Raw genomic sequence first — 20932 nt, forward strand, 5'->3', positions numbered from 1 at the left:
TTGGTTCCGTAACGAGCAATGTATGACACTGAAGAATGACGCATAACTCGCTTGAGTATTCAAGACGCGTCCATAGACAATTTATTGAAAACTGCTGACAGAACATCAAAAGATTCATACCAACAATTTGAAAATGGTTATTCTTTTTACCATAATAAATCACCTAGCCGTTATATACATAATATATTCCGCAATATGGTAGATTAAGAGGTACTGGACCTTTGGGGGAACTTTGTAATAATACCTATACCAAAGCAGATGTCAACTTTTTTTGAAATTTCATAAATTGGTGAATTTTACAATAATATTAATGTATTTACTTGAAATGGAAATCCCTAGGACAGAAATTAAAAAAAATATGGGGGAAATATGAAAATTTGGCGTTTTTCCATCAAATTCCCATAGAGTCCAAGAGTTAATTTCAACAACTTTTGAGACGCCCCCCCCCCCCCAAGAAAGCTGGGTGGAAAACATTTGATTTTTTTTTATCTTAAAATCATTAATATACGAGGGTCATTCAAAAAATTCGTAGACTTTTGTCTTAACTTTTTTATTTAACGTCATATTATGTTCAAATTTAATACACATATTTCAACAACAAATTCAAACAATTTGAGTAAAAAATTCTAATATATCTTCATATTTATAAAAATTATCAAAGATTTAGAGCAGCAAAAATGGGGTAACGGAGCAACGTCAAAATTGAGTAATTTACTAATTTTCACTCTATAGTATCTATTGCCATACCTCTAAGAAATGAGCTGAAACGAATGAAATTGACATATTGCTGTATTACTTTATATGCTTTCAGGTTATGTAATATATCGCTCCCTGTAAAAGATATATTTCTAGATACATATAGATTTGATTAAAAAAGGCAAAAAACCATTACGTTGGAGGACGTCACGGAGCAGCAAGTAGCAATAATATTTTGCTTTGCATTCGGGAAACTTCATTAATAAACTTAAAAAAATTCTGTATAAACCAGAAAATGTATGAAAAATAAGCCGTGTATTTGTATAAAATGGAAAATACAATATTTGAGTGGCAGTGAGTTTGAATCGGACAATGGATGGTCTGCAAAGAAACAGGTTATAGTTAAAAATCTTGTCAAAATAGTTAGGAACGTCATTGAACGTGATGTGCGCTTCACTGTTGCGGTACTAATAGTTAAGCGGTAAAGAATTTGAAAACACTGAAAATCTAGTTTAAGCTATTTGCACAATTGTTAGCAAGCTAGGCATCAAGTGTTATGGATACGTTTTTATTAATGGAGAAGACGCTATAAACCGTTTATGAGATCAAAAAGCAGAGTAATTTTGAGAAAGCTTCTCGACATTGTTTTTGACGTTTCAATGTTGTTTAACTGTGCTCCGTGGTGACAAAACATGTTGCTTGAAAAATTGGTTAACATGAGTACATGAGTTATATTTGCAATTGATCAAATGGAATGAAACGTCACACTTCGACAAAATAAATGTTTTCATTTACGAAAATGTGTTGATCCATAATATTGTAATAATAACATGACGCTGAGGAACATTGTCTACGTATTTTTTGAATGACCCTCGTAATTGTAAGAATTACGGAACCCCACTGAGGCCAGTTCAGAGAACGAAATATTTTTTAACGCGTTCAAACCTGATCTGAATGGGCTTCCGCAAAAAAATAATTCAAGATAATTTATAAATCTTTAGAGTAGAAATAATTAGACACGGCCTCGTTAGGCCTATTTCTTGATGCTCTTAGTTCATCTTTCTACATTTCTATATAGTGATCGGAATGTCCGTCCGTCTGTGTGTTCGTCCGTCCGTTACGCTGTGAGGTACTTTTTTTCAGCAACCTTTTATGCCGCTGAATGAAATTTAATGAAATTTTCAGAGAATCATCGTAAAATACTAGTATTGCCATTGTGTACCTTCTATTTTACAGAATTTTGATCGGACACATATTTGGGGTTTCCAATAGCAAAACATCGACACTGCTATTCTTTGTAGAATATGGAAGGATACCCATCTCCTATCCGCAACTCCTCCTATACCACTGAATAAAATTTACATTATATAATGACATTGTACACATCCTATTTAATTTCTGATCTGACATTTGTTTGCCTCTCCCAGAGCAAAGACTCTGTCAAAGCCATGATCAGTGCCAGGAACACTGATGCCCCCGTCTCCCATATGAATATAATGGCAGTGTCCATGTTTTGCTATGGGAAACCCAAATATGTATCGGATCAAAAAGTAAAATAGGAGGTCACAATGGCACTTTGTAATAAAGATTCTGTGAAAGTTTCATTAAATTTCATTCAGTGGTATGACAGAAGTTGCGGATAGAAGATGGGTACCCCAAAGCGTAACAGACGGACGGACAGACGGACATTTACTATATACCCTCCCGCTTTTCCAGCGGGGGTATAATAAAGTAATTTCTCAGTGATGTTAATAAGGGTCAAGGCGCAATCAATGCATTACATAAAGCTATTGGGTTTGAAAAAAAAAATGTTTCATGCGTTAAAAGTCATGAGCAGGCAAATATTAAATGTAGATAAGTCACAAATGTAAACAAAAGTAACAATTAGAGGTACTGTGAGCAATGAGCTCAACTAAATGATACCCCCCGTCTCCCATATGGTTATAATGATAAAGTCCATGTTTTGCTGTGGCCGGGAAATCCAAAATATGTGTCGGATCAAAAAGTAAAATAAAAGGTGCACAATGTCAATATGTAATAAAGATTCTGAGAAAGTTTCATTAAATTTCACTCAGTGGTATAAGAGGAGTTGCGGATAAGAGATTGGTACCCAAAAGCGTAACAGACAGACGGACGGACGTACAACTAGACGGGCGGACGGACATTCCGATTACAGTATACCCTCCCACTTTTCAAGCGGGGGGTATAATAAGTATGATTTTAAAATGATACCTCATTTCTTAAGTGATCAAAATAAACAAAACTACATGTAGAGGTACTGTGAGCAATGAGATCACTAAATGATACCCCCGCCTCCCATAATGTCCATGTGTTGCTATACATGTATATTGTTTTACGGTAATGTGTAAAGAAGAATAACTCGTCCTATCAAATGTTATCCAGAAGGTTCTATATGTGACGTCATAGGTAAACATATAACAGCAATGTCCATGTTTTGCCATGGGAAACCTAAAATACGTGTCGAATAAAAAAGTAAAATAGGAGGGGCACAATGGCAATATGTAATAAAGATTCTGTGAAAGTTTCATTAAATTTCACTCAGTAGTATAAGAGGAGTTGCGGATAAGAGATAAAGCGTAACAGACGGACGGACGGGCGGAAATACCGATTACTATATACCCTCCCACTTTTCAAGCGGGGGGTATAATAAGACATATTTTTATAGACATTCCTGTTAATAATCATTAAAAAAAACATAGTATCAAAACATCAAATTTGCTTTTATGTAACCCGACATTATTAATGCTTTAGTCTTGAGAAATTCGAAATTAGCATTTAAACATAGTCATATGAAGTAATAAAGTCAAATCATTAAATGTTTCTCATACTTTAGTACCCCTAAGACAGGTGTTTGATCTACTAAATGCTACTTTTGCTCATTTTTACATATATTAGATATTCCGTTGGTGTAAAAAACATGCCTTGATGCCTGAAACTCGAGAACCTTCTTAGTTCGTTCAATTATAACGTTAGAAGTTGTCTTGTATTACTTTCTATCAGTCTGATTAAAACACTACGCTCACACAATCAACGTCACGTGACTTTATACAAAATAGCAGAGCAGATTCCCCAGAGAAAGACTAATGCTATAAATTAAGAATCATTCTTTTCTTTCATAGGTACTTTGGAAAGTAACTGAAGAGCAAGGGTCTTCTGAACGAATATAAATACAAATAAGGTAGGTATTTTCTTACTTCAATATTCCGAAATTTTTCTTGATGTTCTATTATTTTTTTAAAAAATTATATGAAAAAATAAATTTCCAAACGAATTTTAAGAAGTAATTTCCTTGAAACGTTATTCAATACATGATCGATAATTTTAGAAATTGTCTCTATCATTTGAGATCTTAAATTTAATTATTCATACGACAAATTTGATAAAATTACTAATAAATGTAGATTACTCTCGTAAAATGTTTCCTTGTACTCCTCGGATATTTTATTTTATAATTTGACAATCTAGGTTTGTCGGCAGAATACCATTCAATCTTCTAAAAAGATAGAAATAGAAAAAAATATCAGTATGTAAGCATTTATTTATCTTCTAGCTTCAATTGGTTTAACTTTATACCCATAAGATTTTTTTTAACACAGTATTGTAGTTAATATCTCTAATATTCAGGAGATATAGTCTATCATTACATGTTTTTATACAATAAATGTAAAAAATGTATAATTATGATATACGATAACGTCAAAATTTTACAATACTAAACAATCATGATTCCTTTCAAGTAAATGACAAGAGATTTGATTATTTATTAATACTGATTCTAAACCACACAGAAATTAAAAGCATTTTGAAAAAGAGGCACCCAGATCAGAAAATCTATCTAGGAAACAGTTTTTTTTTCAAATTAAATCCAAAATAAAGTACCCAGATGAGACCCATCTTTTCAGGAGACCAATTTTTGGAATTCAGTTCTAATTGAAGCAGTATGGACTTAAGAGCCAAACCTAGAGATACTGTGAGCACTGAGCTCCCTAAATGATATCCCCGCCTCCCATATGATGATATGTAGGTCCATCAGTCCGTCTGTTACGCTCTGGGGTACCCATCTCTTATCTGCAACCTCTCTTATAACACTGAATGAATTTTAATGAAACAGTTATTTTCAAACTTTGAAGCCCTACTTCGGTAAATTGGGGCATATCAATAAGTAAAATCAAAATCTCAAAGGACGTGAAGAAACTATATATTTTGAGAGTTCCCATTTAACGCGATATGAAACACACAAAAGAGCGTGGCATATATGATTCATATTTGAATGTTTTACAAGAGATTGATTGATTGATTGTATACTGTTTAACGTCCCTCTCCAGAATATTTCACTGATATGGAGACGTCACCATTGCCGGTGAAGGGCTGCAAATTTAGGCCTATGCTCGGCACTCAGGGCCTTTGAGCAGGGAGGGATCTTTATCGTGCCACACCTGCTGTGACACGGGGCCTCGGTTTATACGGTCTCATCCGAAGGACCGCCCCATTTAGTCGCCTTTTACGACAAGCAAGGGGGTACTGAGGACCTATTCTAACCCGGATCCCCACGGGACTTTTACAAGAGAAAGATGCTGATTATAAACTAACAAGTTAACAATAAGAGAATACGAGTCATGAACTCTATGACATATAACAGAGATATCATATGACATTAAGCTTGTCTTTCTCTCGTGATTGAATCTTTAATGAATTGATATCAGTTTATGTGACTACTTTTCATCTCATATTTTCATTATGAGAAGCTGGAAAACAAGGGTTATTCGAGACACTGCATTAAAAATGAATGGTAAAGAATCAGTTAATTAGAGTGAAAATAAACGCTTCATTAAAGCTGCCGTAAAACTTGTTAAGAATCCCAAAGACATATTCACGGAAATTTGTGAAATTTACAGCAAACAATGTTTGTTTTATAAACACGTCAGCAGGTGAATTTCAATAAACAAAAATTACTTAATGGGCATCAAAAATGGGTACCGTCCTTGACGACAAGGTCTTACAACAACCCAATATTCTGTTTGCCAAAATTCAACAAATTATTATTTTTTATGTTTGATTGACTTTAAGACACATAGCAAATTTGATAAGCATCAATTTGAGGGGTAGTTCACACTATACTAAAGAAAAATTTGACAAGAAAAAAATCTTTATACTCAATGATCACCCTAAGTTTGGAAAATGAGTGTAATTGACAGTGTGTAAGAATACCGTATCTAAACGATTTTTCTAACAAAAAAAATTAAGTTGCAGTTATCCACATTTGTTTGAAATTCAAACAGGTAATGAGACTTGATTTCATTGCTTTTAACCCTCAAAACAAATTTACAATAAAATGCACTTGACAAAATCAGCAAAGAGAAGGGTAGAGAATTGCAAGGGGACAAAGAGAGTTTTATATGCCATGTTCTTAAATATTAGTGGTCTTGTTGTTCAAATTCTTAATCGGGGAGGCAGTTCTATTTTTGGAGGAGTCTAGAAAGCAACATTTTTGCGAAAAAAAGAAGAAAGGTTTATGAGAGGAAGGAACCACTACATTAAATTTCTTCATGACAGCGTCTAAACTCAATCTCCCTGCAGATTTAAGGTGTTTAAAGGAAAAACAGAAAGTTAATGTTTTGTCACACCAACAATCTTTGCCAGATCTGTCACTCTTTGACTTGGTTCATTTTCCAAACTAAAAAAAAAACACCTTTCAAAAAGAAGAAGCAAGTAGAAAATCATAGGATCTGCCATATTCCAGTATACGAAGGGTCATACTCAAAAATGAGTTCTAAGAACAATCAGAAATTGGATAAAAATGTTACAGGCATGTGTTTGAATTAAAAGACAATATTGAAGTTAAACCATTAAGACTAAATCATTGAAACTGTCTTTTGCTTCTGTCCGAGCACGGAGGACATTATTGATTGAACAGCCCTCGCAATTACTCTTACTTTTCTGGCATCAATATACCTTATGTAGTAACTTACCATTATTATCTGCATATGATGTTTATATCTCATGGTTGATTTGATACCCAGGACCCATTTTTAAGCTGCTGACAAATGAACTGATGCTACAGGAATGTTGTTTAAAGACAACCTTTCTTAAAGTTTTATCGTTACTTTAATATCTTTTTAATTACAAGTTGTTAAAGTGAATGCTGACAATATGTTAACTATGTGACTTTTAAACTGTTGTTAGTGTATTTATGATATTAAATTCATATATGTATGGTACTAAAAATATGTGCTAAAAATATTAACTTTTTACAATATTTTTCCACAATTTTGAGAAAAGGAATTTTCATTGCCCCGGGACGCAGTGGTAGAGTGTCTGCTCTAGAGTCGAGAACTAGGACTTAATCCTTACGAAACTGTTTCGAATCCACTGCAGGGTGTGAAAATTGGTTCTTCGGATGAGATTGTATAAACCAAGGTTCCGTGTAGCAGTAGTTTTTTTGGCATGGAAAATAATCCCTCACTTCTCAATGACCCTGAGTGCCGAACAGAGGTATAAATTTACAGCCCTCAAACTGCAAGTTGTGCTTTTTCTAAATGCGTGAAAAAATCTCTAGAAAGACATTAAACAACAAACAAAAAATATGAATTAACACTGTTATTCTGTTACTTTTTTCTGTAGTCTTTATAAAAGCTTAAAATTATCAAAAAGTATGCTTTTAAAGTCAGAACCCAAGCGGCAGAAAAAAACCATTAATGTGAAGGAACAATGTTCCCATAGGGGTAGGCAAATGTCGAAGAGATAGGCACTTAGCACATTCCACATTAACACGTGTAAACTTCAGGGACAAAGCTCGCGTCTTTTTGAGGTTTTAGGTACTACTGACATTATCTGTCATCAGATGCGGCGCTTTCATTTTCATTTGGGTATATCTTGAAGAGCTAACATCCGTGCTAAATGTAATCAATTATGCATTCAAGTGCCTGTATATGTTTCATTAGTAAATTGAATGTGCCTCTCTCTCTAAGGGTTTTTTTTTGTATATAGAATGTGACGAATGAGATACCTGCGTGACAAATAAGAGTAACCAGGAGTCACTAAAACAGCAAATGCTAAATGTAATCCATTTTTATTTGTTTCACCCTTTTAACAGGTGTTTCATGTAATGCCAATAATTACATAGATAACGACTCTTAACTATTGTTTGTTGCAATACGATTTAACATTTGGCATATCCTTTTTAAAAATACGCATAAAGTTGATTTCATTTAGATCAATAATAAATATTTTGTTGAAGAAACTAGAAAAATTAACATGTTCGACATGGCTCCTTATGATTTTTCTTATCTAACCGTGATATTTAACATTCAAATAAATGACTTTTGCCACGTTCTTTTTCCTTCCCCTTTTTTTTTCTTTTTTTTTTGTTTCACATTCACCCCGCATAAAGACAACAGCTAAATATTTATAAAGAGTTGTTTTATGTTTTTCCTTCTTTTTCAGATGCCAGGTCCTCTTTTAACAATCCTTTCTCTGTCACTTGTCATGATGTCCTTAATGCCAACAGAAGTGATCTCTAAACGCTCATGTTCCTATGCCTGCATGAAAGATCTGTTTTCCTGTAAGCGTCGTAATGAGGAGGAATGTTGTAATAAATTTGCTGATTGTTTCTTGTCCTGTGACTTGCCTATTCCACCGTAAGTATCTTATAGTGTAATGTAAAGCTCCATAAGTATATCAGTCTGTAGTCGGATGTTCTACATACGAATATCAGTCTCTAGTTTATGCTTTATAAGTATCTCCATCTCAGATTGAATGTTCTATAAGTATCTAAGTGTGTAGTTGAATGTCCATTAAGTATCTCAATCTATAGTTGAAGTTTCTGTTCTTATGTTGAATTTTCTGTTCTACTGAAATTTTCCAAGTCTCTAGTTGTTCTGTAGGCTGCCTATTTCAATGTTTGTATCTCAGTCTTAAGTTGAATGTTTTGTTCCCTTTGCTCCACCGTATTTCGATCTTTGCTGCTTTATGACCCTTGTATTGCCTGTTCCATTCTGATAATTGTTTAGAGTTTGTTCCTGAATGTTTTTGTCTTGTACATTGTCTGCCCGACCGCTAGTATTTCAGTTTCTATTTGTCATGTGTCCTAGGAATTGTCTGCTTAACCGTATCTCAGTCTGGATTGTGTGTTTTATATCCTGCGATAATCTTCTCAACAGAAAATATAACAGTTTGTTCCTGAATGATTTAAGCCTTGTGTATTGCCCGCTCCACCTAACGTTTCTGACTGTATAGTTGAATGATTTATGTTCTATGAATTGTCTCAACTAATACTGTAAGTATTAAATTATAATGCTCTATGGATTTTCTGCTCCACTATTAAATCTTCATTTTGTTGCTCGATGATTTTATCTTATTGGGTTGTCTGATCCATCATGAAATCTCAGTCTGTTTTCATTGTCGTATGCCCTTTTATTATCGACACGACCGTTTGTACTTAACAGTCGATTATTGTTTAATGCCCCTAGACCTGAATTTTCAAGGCATACCTATGAGGTTTGATTTTGGATTGATAATTTTTTTTGCAGAAAAAAAGTTTTATTCATTTGAAAGTATTTCCAGAATTTAAATGAACCGAATTATATAAATTGTATAAGAAGAAAAAATGTCATTTGATATATAACCACATAACTATTGGAAATCTACATAACATTGAATTCTGAATATTCCTTTGGTAATTTCTTCACAAATTACACATTCCTTTTACATACATCTTGTAATCTGACCGTTTAATGTACCATTTTACTGTAGTGATTTCAAATTCCCCGATATTTATATATGTACATGTACATAGATTATTAATGCTAGTTATCCATTTTATTTTTCTAGGTGTGCTGAGAAGCGTGGGAGTTGGAATAAGCGGTACCACGTAAACCGTGGGTACGAACTCTACCCTTACTACTGAATAGTATTTGTTGATGCACAGACGAGTTTTTAAAAAAATTTTTAAAGGAAAGCAACTTGTAAAATAAGCGATGTAAATGAATAAAGAAGCTAAGTAAAATTTGAACAATTAATTGCAATAACCTTTTGATTTCACCATACTGGTATAGAAAGATACCGTACATTTTATCTCGTTGTTTCAATTTTTATACTTTTTGTCATTTCAAATATCTTCACATTGGATCCAAATAAAAGTATCCTTGTTTTGGAGTTTCGATATTGTTTTATTCTTACAAAGGAACAAATAGGTAATTGGAGATTTAACTTTTTACTTCAAACAAAGTTGTAAAAACCAAGTCCCATTCTAATATGTATTCTGGTGGAGTTCTTCCCTCAATGCAAAATGTATGCAATTTTCCTCTGATTGGGCTTGCATTTAAGCCAAATGCAGCATCTGAAGCAATTGTGAGAGTGTTAATCCCCTTGATGCCTCATCCCTGTAGGTTTGGTTGTGATAAACCTTACTGTTTCTTCGTAATAACTTTATTTAAAAACTTCAATTTGGAAAATATAGGTCAAATCCAGCATTTAACGCAACTTATTGCATCAATAAAGGAATCTTTATTGCAAATTGATTTGATTAACGTAGGAGCTGTAGTCTCTTTTATAAACAACTGCTCCAAAAACTAACCTCCTCTCTAATCTGGAAAATTTACTTCAGATCATGCATCCGAAACAAGTCCAGTAGTGTGCATTTTTGCGGGGTAAATTTTGAAGGTGATTTAATGTTAATTTTTCGAATGTATTTTTCAGCATTGTTTTGTTGAATTAAAGTTTATCTCTCTTCAACGTAAAGCCAAAATCTCATATGATTTTAACAGATAAATTATGGTTTTGTAAAAGTACCCAAAAGTAATAAAAAATGTCTCCCATGCTTCCGCTGTGCATCTAACACAGCCTTCGTTCTCATTGCATAGAGTTCATCAACTTTCTCGTTATTATAATCAATTCTTAAAAAGACATCGGTCGAGAGAAGCTAAAATATGCCAACGCCTTCAAAACTCGTTGAGTCCCAGAGAGGGTGAAATCGGAAGCCCCGGCCACGACTGACTTAAGCCAATAAAATTAGAAACTACCGCTCCAAGAGCTCGGCATTTGAATTGAAAGCACAGGGACTTATGGGGCACCCCTACTTATTTTTCTTTTACTAATAATTATTGTGTTTCGTAAACGTGGCAACCCCTACTTATTTGTGGTGAAGATAAGTAGGGATGTCCCATAAACAAAACAAATGCCAGTGATTGAAAAGATAAGACCTTAAAAACGGAAGCCCTTGGTCACGGCAGGCGTTGGCATGATCAAGATCCCTGATTGTTCAATGGCTCTGAGTGAATTGTCACACAAGACATTAAAGAACAAACAATCAATAGTCCCAGAGATATTCGGTTTCTGGAAAATGAACTTTATGGAGTCGGGTAGGATAATATGATTTTTAAGGGAAAGTCTTGAAAACTCTAGTTTTGTTGGGCTTGCGGTTAACATGCTGAAAAATTAGATACACTTCGCACATGTGTACCTGTGTAAGTGAGAGATCGGAAACAAAGTTGACGAGCTCACGAGCCATAATAGCACAATTGGTGACTTTCAGTAATTTGCATACCAGTATTTTTGCCTCTTTTCCTTTTCCTTTGAGTATATATTCCCATACTCTCTAATTAAAATAACCTATGTAAAAAAAAACATTTACTCACTTGAATTCTAAGACCACAAGCAGAGGGAAAATTGAAAGAAAAACATGAAAGCATGGGTTTTATATTTTGTTAAAAATAGTTTTAGATAATTTCTGGTAAATTTATTTTCTAAGTATAGAATTTTTGCGAAGATTTTATGCACGTGACCTTCTTCCTAAGATCGGCACAGACTTCTGGGGGTCTCCATGCACCATGGAAAGCAGAAACACGTCATAAGTGGTTCTGGCGGTGGTAGGTCTGGGGGTGGTGGTGGTGGTGGTAGATGTGGTAGTTGTCGGAGAAGTGTGGTCACAATCAAAGTTAATGGAACATACTTCAAAATCAAAGACTCTGTCTCTAAAAAAAATTAGAAGGATTTGATTTGTTTAATTAAGCGATTAAGCGTTAGCATTTTTAATGATGTAGTTTAAACATATGCTGAATATATTTGAGAGGGGTTGTGTTTTTATTGATGACTTTCATTGTCTCGAATACGTTTAATTTATTATATAAAATGAACCCCCTTCACGTTGTAGATCCATAGACATTTCAACTCTTTTTTTACTTTTTGCAGCACTATATCACGTGACTGTACGAGGAAACCCTTATTATTTTACCTCATCTTTCTTTAAAACTGGGGGAAATAACAGTGATCATCTAAAAAATAAACTGAACAAAACGATTCTCTGATCAGAGTATAGCATATGAACCCATTTAAAGGAGTATATATGATGCCAACCAACATTTTAAAATTTCAAATATGTTTAATTGATATTTAAGAGAGATTATAAGAAATATTTCCAATATATTTTTCACAATTATATGCACTCACTAGCTGTAAATGACATTAGGTACGTAACAAAAAAGTATGCCTTTTTCTTGATGATTTTTCTTATGGGAAACATAGAGCGCAGTGCAACCAGTCACACTTGTTGATTATATGCTAAAATGGCGGGAAAACGATATTTTTATGATATATTAACAGCATTTTATCAAAGAGAGATATATAGCTGTACAAAAAGCTACATATAAAGTAAAATTAAGATAAAAAAACTTATATACGGAAGAGAGTTGTTATTGTCAACCAGTCACACTTGTTGATTATATAGACGAAATAATTCGTTATCAAATTTTGGGAGGAAAAAAAAAACAAAGGCTAAAATTTGAAAGAAAAAAAACTAAACGGGTTGTTATTTTATTAGACTGGAAATAAATATTAATTGTGCCAATAAAAAAGACTTTTCAATGCTGCAAAAATATAAAATCACAACATTACTCACTCTGGGACATTATTATGTAAACTGACAATTCCTCTCACGAAATGGTTATGTGGAACTTCATAACTGTAATATGCTCCAAATGAGTTCAACCATCCTGTGTAGAAGCAGTCGTATGTACACATATCTGTCGGGGAAAATCTAAATTAGCCTTTCAATTAGTTTTTTACATTACTTTCTGTACTTCAAATTAGATCTAAAATGTACAACAAACGACAATTTTCTATTGGAATGAAAGATATATGTTTAGCTTGCACTCATATTTTTGTAGGAAACACGATCTTAAAATGATAACGATATCATAAGAATTGGTCTGTCTTGGCGGCTACCTGTGTGTTTTTAATATTAAGGATGCTTCAAAGGAATATACATGTTGTTAATCTAGAATAAAAAAATATGGTCCAAATTGTGATGTTTAGTCCTGCTACATTGAATTTTCACTCTGTAGGTGGCAGCAAATATAATTTGAAATTTACTTTTTGTACTTATATCCACCTGCTTGTTTTAAATAGGAAGCAATGAGAATTCCATCACATTAAAAAAAAATCTTATTATAATGAAAAATAAACCTATCAATTGAATTTTCAGCTGAACATTTATTAAATTATAACTTAAGCTTAATTTATGAAAAAAAATCCATACTTAATTTGCTAAAACAGAGAGTGGCCAATGACTGAAAAGATTTGAATATAATATACATTTGAACAACAAAGCCAGAAAAAAAATCATTAGTTATTTTTCTTTTTTGACATTAAATGATAAATTCTCTTACTCTGAGTATTGTAGTGTCTTATCACTTAAAATTTAAAAACAAAAAAAAACCTTCAACATAACGTGAACACTTTTTTAGAAAATGAGAGAAAGCATTTTGACAGATGACAATAGCATAAATAGGAACATACATATTGTCTACTTACATTTATAATGACAACATTTAAATTTAAACTTTCTGTCCTCGAAGTGGTTGTCATGGAAACTCTCTATTCCGCTTATAAGTCCCCCGTCTCGGCATTGAAAAATTAAAGGCATGTCCATTTCATTAGCATAATCTGCAACAGAAAATATTTAGCAAACAAAGAACAATTCTTCTGGGTATTTTTCATGATGTTACGCGATAAACCTTTGGTTCGAATACCTGTCCAACTGCAGTAGGAGTAATGAATATAGGACCGATAATCAGGGGTACATTGAACTCTAAATTTCCGGTCATGGTGATAGTCGCTGAAAGCACTCTGCACGCCGCTTAGGTATTGACCCATTGTACACTCAAATCGGAAATGTTGATCGTAATCGTTTACCCATGTCCATTCTGAGTCACAGCTTCTTAACAGCACTGTCAGAAGAATTATGAGCACTGAAACAAACGGTATATTATTTCCTAAAAGAAAGTATATGTTGCAAAAGATGTTGCCGTATCGACTGTTTTATATACTAGTAATTTTTATTTGTTCAAATTTTGGATGTTCTTTATGTTCTATGGTCGATTTAATGACCTTGTAAGCAACCCCAACCTACTATAAGATTGTATTTTGAATAATGTATGTCATATAAATTGTAAAGCTTTGTTTAACATTTGTGTTAAATTTGACTATGGAATGTTCTGTCTACTTGATCAATACTAGTAAATTAGCACACGACGGATGTGTTGGTCAACAGGGGATGCTTCCTCCTCCAAGACATCTGATCCCACCTCTGTGATTTACAGGGTCCGTGTTTTTGCCATTTTAACAGACTTATATACGCACAATGTTTGTAGAATTTTTATTATCGTCACTATTCGTCATTTTCATTCAAAGCGAATATAGGTTAATTTAATCTTTGCGATATGCCTTATTCAGAACAAATACAACTTTACACAAATGTTCACGTTTCTATTATCTTGGAATGTTTTACTTTGCAAAATGCACGTCCTTCTTCGTCAAGTAGCTGCAATAATATCCTTTCGCAAACATGAATAATATTCCAGCAAACAGACTAGAATCATTGAGATCAAAATTTTTCATTTATACATACCTATGTTGGTCATTTCCCTCATATCTCTGACAAATTGCAACCTATATATTGAAGATTATCAGAGAACAACATTTTGATATATGTATTATTGCGTGTGTCCGATTAGCTTTAATTTATGTTTTGACAGAGGCGTATATACGAAAGGCAACATTGTCAGAAACACAGTAAGAATTTCGCAATTCAAAAGAAAACTGCATTTTAAAATCTGAAAAAAAACTCACACAATTCATTACTTTTAGCCTGTTAAAGCTAAAACAAAATTGAATTAAATAAACATTCATCAGAAATAATTACACGATTCCAGTCAATGCCTTTTCCCCTTGGCCCACTCTACTTGTTTTTTACGTTCACATCTCGGTTTCGTATGTTTTTCTCTTACGACTCGTCTGTTATACATGTATTTATTTCGAAGCAAACATCTCTTCACAAATACTTCTGAAACAGTATTTCCCCGAAACTGGTTGGAGCTGGCAGTTATTTCTTTCCGAGGTTCGACAGATTTGTTTTACTAACCTCAAAATTGATCGTTCGTCCTGCAGTTTTTTCTTTCTTTTTCCCCGTTCCTGATACATGTATCACTGCACAAACTGTACATTGGTTTAGTCCTAGGCACTTTGTAATTTCTGATTGTTTTGTTCCACTCTGAAAACTATTTACGATCCTTTGTTTTAACGAGGTTGGTTAAAGTCTAAAACTTTTTTGTCAAGTACATGTACTTTTAGATTTTACACACATACCGGCAGCTTAGTTAAAAATCATATCAAAAAATGGCGCTACAGTACATTTAATATAACCATTCTGCACTGAAATTAGGGTTTTAAGATTTGTAGACTAGACTTGGTGTCCCTTCAATAGAAAACGATACTTACAATCTAGGTGCTAAGTTGACCGTTATGTTATGATTTTGAACGAAGCTCTTGTGAAACTTGTAGACCCAACCAGAAGATATCCGATGCGTGATCGAAGAAAGAGAGCATGGTCGCCATCGTATGTTTGTTTGTTTGTATTTTGTTTATATAACGTCTCTCTCAACACTGAAAGAAAAACCTAGTGAATTTAACTAGTGTGTTTCGTAAAGCGTTGGTCGTGATTAGTAAACTTTCAGTTTACTGGTTAAGATAGTGAGTTGTGGAGCGGGGGTCGTATAGATACTTAGATACCTAGTGAAAGCTACTCATCAATTCTAAATTTACTAATCTTATCTAGTAAATATATACCAATATCTGGTAAAACTACTATTAAGGTAGTGATTCTATGGACAGTGAATCTACTAGTTTTCTTCGTGACATTAACTTGTTGTTTTTTTACAGTGAAGAATTTTTCACTCATATGGAGCAAATGTCCCATGCTCGGCACTTAGGGCCATTGAGGAATCATTTATGGGGAATTTTTTTCACGCCAGGTCATCCGATGGACCGGTCTCCTTTATCTAATATATCCGAGAGATAAAAACAATTTTTTTTACCGACTTCCATGAAGGTTAAGTAATTTAAATCATTCATTTTTTGAAAAATAAATCTGATTTTTTTCGCTGCATGTAGATACGAAAATGGAGATATGTGTATTTTCATAATTTCATCCATTTCTGTTAAAAATTAAAATAAAATGCCGTAACTACTTTTGAGACAAGTGAGGGAAATGACTCACTAAAAATTTAGAGTATTCTGAAAAGTGAATTTTTTTTTACCTTATATCTGTCTTACATGTAGTACTACATGTAAACTCATTATTTAATTTCAGATTTGGTTTCAGTTAAATTAAATAGATCATCTCATCATGTTTATTGTTATGCAAAAAATAATTCAAAATATTTGTTTGTATGTTTAACGTTTCTTCCGAGAATTTTTCACTCATACTGAGTCGCCAACACTTGATTGCGGAGGGCTGCAAATTTTAGAACTCGACACCCATCATGGTCATTGTGCAGTGAGGGATCTTTTTCTGCCAGCATACCTTTTATATCATACTGCAAAACGAGAACTAGGTTTTAGCTCTCATCCGAAGGACTGGTCTCCAAAATTCTGCAGTCGGATTCGAACCTGCGACGTCGACGTAAGAATCAACTCCTTACTGAGCGACACCATTGTAAACACTCAAACCACTACTCCGTGGGCGACAATTAAAAACGTAAAAAAAAAAAAATTCAAAGATCAAGTCTTTAATTTTTTAAACCTAGGTTCCTGGAACTCTCCCTCCCTCCCAAAACCCTCATCAGAAATTACCATGGACCTGCCCGGTGTCGCATAATATACGTTCCGGGTAACTTAGCGTTCCGGTCGGAACGCTAAATACCTATAATATTGGTTCCGGGCCATAATAAACGTTCCGGCCCGCGTAAGATTGGTTCCGGCCGTAAAAAACGTTCCGGGCAACCAAGCACCCTATTAAACTCTCTATTTATATCTAATATTGGCTGTTAATTTTAATTTTCTTCTTTCTTTTATACCTTCGTATATGATACAGCAGGATTTAATCGTAAGACAACATATATGTTTACATTTCAAGTCAGAAATATGCGGTCTTTTTACCAGAGACATTATATATTTATTGATGCCTCTGATTTAAATATATTAATCCACGAAATTCCAGTTGATTATTTTGATTCTTTGTAAACAAAAGAAGGTGTGAAACTTGTTTACATACCCCCATCGTGCTGTTTTACGACACACTTGGCTTCTATCGATACGAATAATTGCGCAGTCTTGCGAATCGCCGTAAGCACACATGACCACTCTGATCAGATGATAATGTTGATAGATTAATTATATTTACGATAAAATACTTTAATTATTAGGTAATATTTTAATTTCCTTACAATTTTTTTAAACACCCATACATGTAGTTGCGTTTTTTTAAACCAAATAATTATATTAATAAATTAAAATACAAGAACATAATGGGAAACGAGTGCATGCCGGATCTAAAAAGGGAATTTATAATTTTAGCATTTAATACGAAGGAAAAGTGTTTCCCGTTTGTTGATTATTTTTCTTCGTCAGGTGAAGTTTTTTTTTTTTTTTTATTTTTTATTTTAATGTTATATGTCAACAAAACATGCACATGATCAACTTGGAAATGTTTCAATGACACGGCTAAAAACTTTTGAATAAAATTCAACTCATTTTTATTTATGCACGAAAGTACAAGTACATTTGTTTTCATTTGTAAAAATAACACTGAAGAAGAAATGTATTACAGACACAGATCTGTATTTTACTATTTATATGAATAGCATTGTGAAGTCTGCTCACCCCCCCCCCCTTCCCCTGCAGTGAACAATAGACAAAAAACTTGATTTGCTTGGTATGAAATTTTCTATATTTTAATTAACAATTTGTTGAATGTATTCAACAAACAAAGGAGTCCTAGTGGGGAAGGCAACCGCGAACGTTTGTTCTATCGCCTACCTGATTTTTCAAAAGACATCTTTGAATGACTTTTCCTATAGATATAATGGGGTTTTTTTTACGAACTTTCAAAAACTATAATTATTTGGAAAAGAAGAAAACGTTTCACTTTAATTCTGATAAAACGTGTATTTCCGCTCTAGAACTCGATGGGAATGTAAAATCTTAATTTAAAATGAAAACTGCAGGCATGCTTATGAAGCTATCTTAGGACTAAGACATCTCTTTAAGACGAACTTACGACATATCTTAGTCTTAAGTGAGGCCATCGAAGCTATCCTATCTTAGGAGACCTCCTAATCTTAGTCCTAACTTTAAGATGACTGCTGACATGTCATATCTTAGGTGATTTTAAGAAACGCTGGTGTCAGGAAAACAAGAAAGAATGTTTTTCGTTTAAATAAATCAACTATTTACTGTAAATTAATGATTTCTTTAATGAACTAAATCCATTTATGAACATCATACCGTGTGAATATATGTATATGCCTGTACAAATAGAAATGGAGAGAACAGTTAATAAGAATGCGCTCATTGACATGTATGCATTTAAAGATTAAAACATTGAAAAAGATTTATTCAAGCCCTTTCTAAGTAGATAAAAATATACAATTGATTGTTTTTTATTGGAACAAAAACGGAGTTATAGGGGGGATACATTCAAAAGATCTAAACCAATCTGCTGCGTTTATTGGTTTAAGCCGATGTAAATAAGAAAAACAGCAGAGAAACAACACATATTCAAAAAATTAAAGAAAGTTTATAGAGGTGACTTCCTCTTCGTGGAAGAGAGAGAGAAAGAGAGAGTTTGTTGATCAACTTGGACAAAGAACAAGAAAAGATGTTATATGTATGCCTTATATCTTTTCTATAATACTTATCCAATAATACAAACAACTATGAAAAAGAAAAGTTACTTGTATATTGTCATGTAGCTCCGTTTTTCTGTTTCTGCTAAATGTAAACTAGATTGTACACAAATAACTCTATTATATGGCGTATGTACAATGAAAATTATTAGACTAAAATTATAAGAACTTATTATTTGTATCATTTCTTTATATAAAGATAGACCTTTTTCCGTAAATTACAAAATCTAAGTCAATTGCGTTATAAAGATATCACAATTTAATTTGGATTCTCGGAAGAAAATACAAAAGATTTAAATAACATTACAGAGAAGATAAAATCGTATTATGAGATGAAACGAGGTGTCCTCCGTGATCAGAATTGTATGAAAAGCTTTAATTTAAATGTACTAACTATATTTCTTTACTTAATTTTGTATTTTTCAAAAATGTATTTTCTTTATCAGTTACGCCATATATGGCTTTGGCGTCAGAAGCAAATTGAAAGGGGGGGGCTTAAGTGAAAGAAAAAAATTAAACCTACAAAAAAATTCTTGACAAGCAAAAAAAGAAAATGTGTCAATTGTCAATACACGAAAATTCTATTTCGTGGGGGTTGGGGTTGGGGGTTGGGGGGGGGGGGGGTTATGATAGAACTTCTTCCAGTGCCAGTTTTTTTTTCCAAACACTACCATTTCCCCATTTTTAAAACTCAACTGCAACGTGTCGGTTGAAAAAGTGTGTGTGTGTGTGGGGGGGTTAAACCTACGCCCCAATGTACGATGTCTATATTATGTCTTTTTTTGCAAAAAAGTGGGGGCTAAGCCTCCCTACCCCCACCCCCTCCGGTTCCGACGCCTATGAATGGCATGTTTAAAACGATCATATTTTTACCAACTTAATTGTGTTTTATGTATTCAAACACCCATGCAGAAATATTTTTTTACCACATATCTTAAGCGGTTGGTGGTTAAGACATTCCTCGAGGTAACACTAATGTGCATTTTAATTCCTTTAAAACAAACAAATAGACATCGTCGGAACCGACGATGACAAATAGAAAAAAAAAAAAAAAAGAAGAAAGAAAAGTAAAAGAAAAAAAAAAGATTTTTTTTTTAAACTTGATCGTATTAAATAAAAAGCCGAGCCAGTTAACATATATTGTCTTTACTTTTCATATCTCAATTACTTTTTTTTTTCTTCCGACGATTAAAAAAATTATCATTTTCATTAATTACACGTGCTTGGCTTTTTTGGTATTAAAGGGAATAAACCATACTCATATTCTTATGTTTTCATGTTATTTCATTAAAGAATAAATCACATCATCATGAAATACATGTACTGCAGGCGCGGATCCAGAAATTTTTCAAAGGGGAGGTTGAAGTATTTTTCAAAAGGGGGGGGGGGGGGGTGAAGGCGAAAACAGTTAAAACGTACGTTGTACACATACATATAGTTAAATAACTCAATAGAATATCGATACAGGGTGGAGTGTGGTTTTTGAAAGTGGGACGTTGATCAATCTGGGAAAAAGTACTTGTATACATTACCTGAAAGTTTTTGAAAAAGAAAGGAAAATAAATCTCCGAACCTGAAAAATCCTATTTTGTAAAGGGATGGGGTTTTATTTAGTTTTTACAACCGAATTTCTTTATATATTACAACATTAGCCTTTCACCTTACATTTTCTATAGTAAAACCACAACAAAAAATTGGAACTTTCTTATTTCTCTTTCTTTTTTGCAAATCCAAGGGGGGGGGGGGGTTGCAACCCCCGTAACTCCCCTCTGGATCCGCCACTGTACTGTACCTACATGTATATAAGTATGAAGATTAATTAAGAAGATAATAAACCATATACGTAACATTCTTCAACAGTGAATCATATACATATTTCAGATGGAATATAAACCATATTATCATGCCATTTCATCAATAATATCTAATTATGAAAAAAAATCTTTAATTATGAGGAATGGAAGCCGTGTTTGAGCCTGACTTGGTGAAATGTCAACACGTGTAATATCATTTAAACAGAGAATTTAATTCCGTAA

The 20932-nt window shown here is 33.3% G+C and overlaps 1 protein-coding gene across 1 annotated transcript; it reads right to left on the reverse strand.

The window, feature by feature from the left end:
* Nucleotides 1-11411: 11411 nt before the first annotated feature.
* LOC134242716 (hemagglutinin/amebocyte aggregation factor-like) lies at nt 11412-13961 on the reverse strand. The gene is made up of 4 exons (XM_062724845.1): nt 13743-13961; nt 13525-13656; nt 12611-12734; nt 11412-11687 (listed from the first exon to the last, which is right to left on the reverse strand). The coding sequence occupies exons 1-4, from the start codon at nt 13864-13866 to the stop codon at nt 11486-11488; spliced, it is 582 nt and encodes a 193-aa protein (XP_062580829.1). The 5' UTR covers nt 13867-13961; the 3' UTR covers nt 11412-11485.
* Between the last annotated feature and the right edge of the window lie 6971 nt (nt 13962-20932).

This window comes from Saccostrea cucullata, unplaced genomic scaffold (assembly GCF_032062105.1).
Source record: "Saccostrea cucullata isolate Sc308-1 unplaced genomic scaffold, CSIRO_AGI_Scuc_v1 ctg138, whole genome shotgun sequence".
Lineage (NCBI taxonomy): Eukaryota > Metazoa > Mollusca > Bivalvia > Ostreida > Ostreidae > Saccostrea > Saccostrea cuccullata.

Coding starts and splice junctions, on each gene's coding strand:
- LOC134242716 (XM_062724845.1), bottom strand. CDS start 13,866: ATGGGTCAATACCTAAGCGGCGTGCAGAGTGCTTTCAGCGACTATCAC. Junction 13,657..13,742: donor CTCCTACTGCAGTTGGACAG/GTATTCGAACCA, acceptor TTTCTGTTGCAG/ATTATGCTAATGAAATGGAC. Junction 11,688..12,610: donor TTACATAATAATGTCCCAGA/GTGAGTAATGTT, acceptor AATTTTTTTTAG/AGACAGAGTCTTTGATTTTG.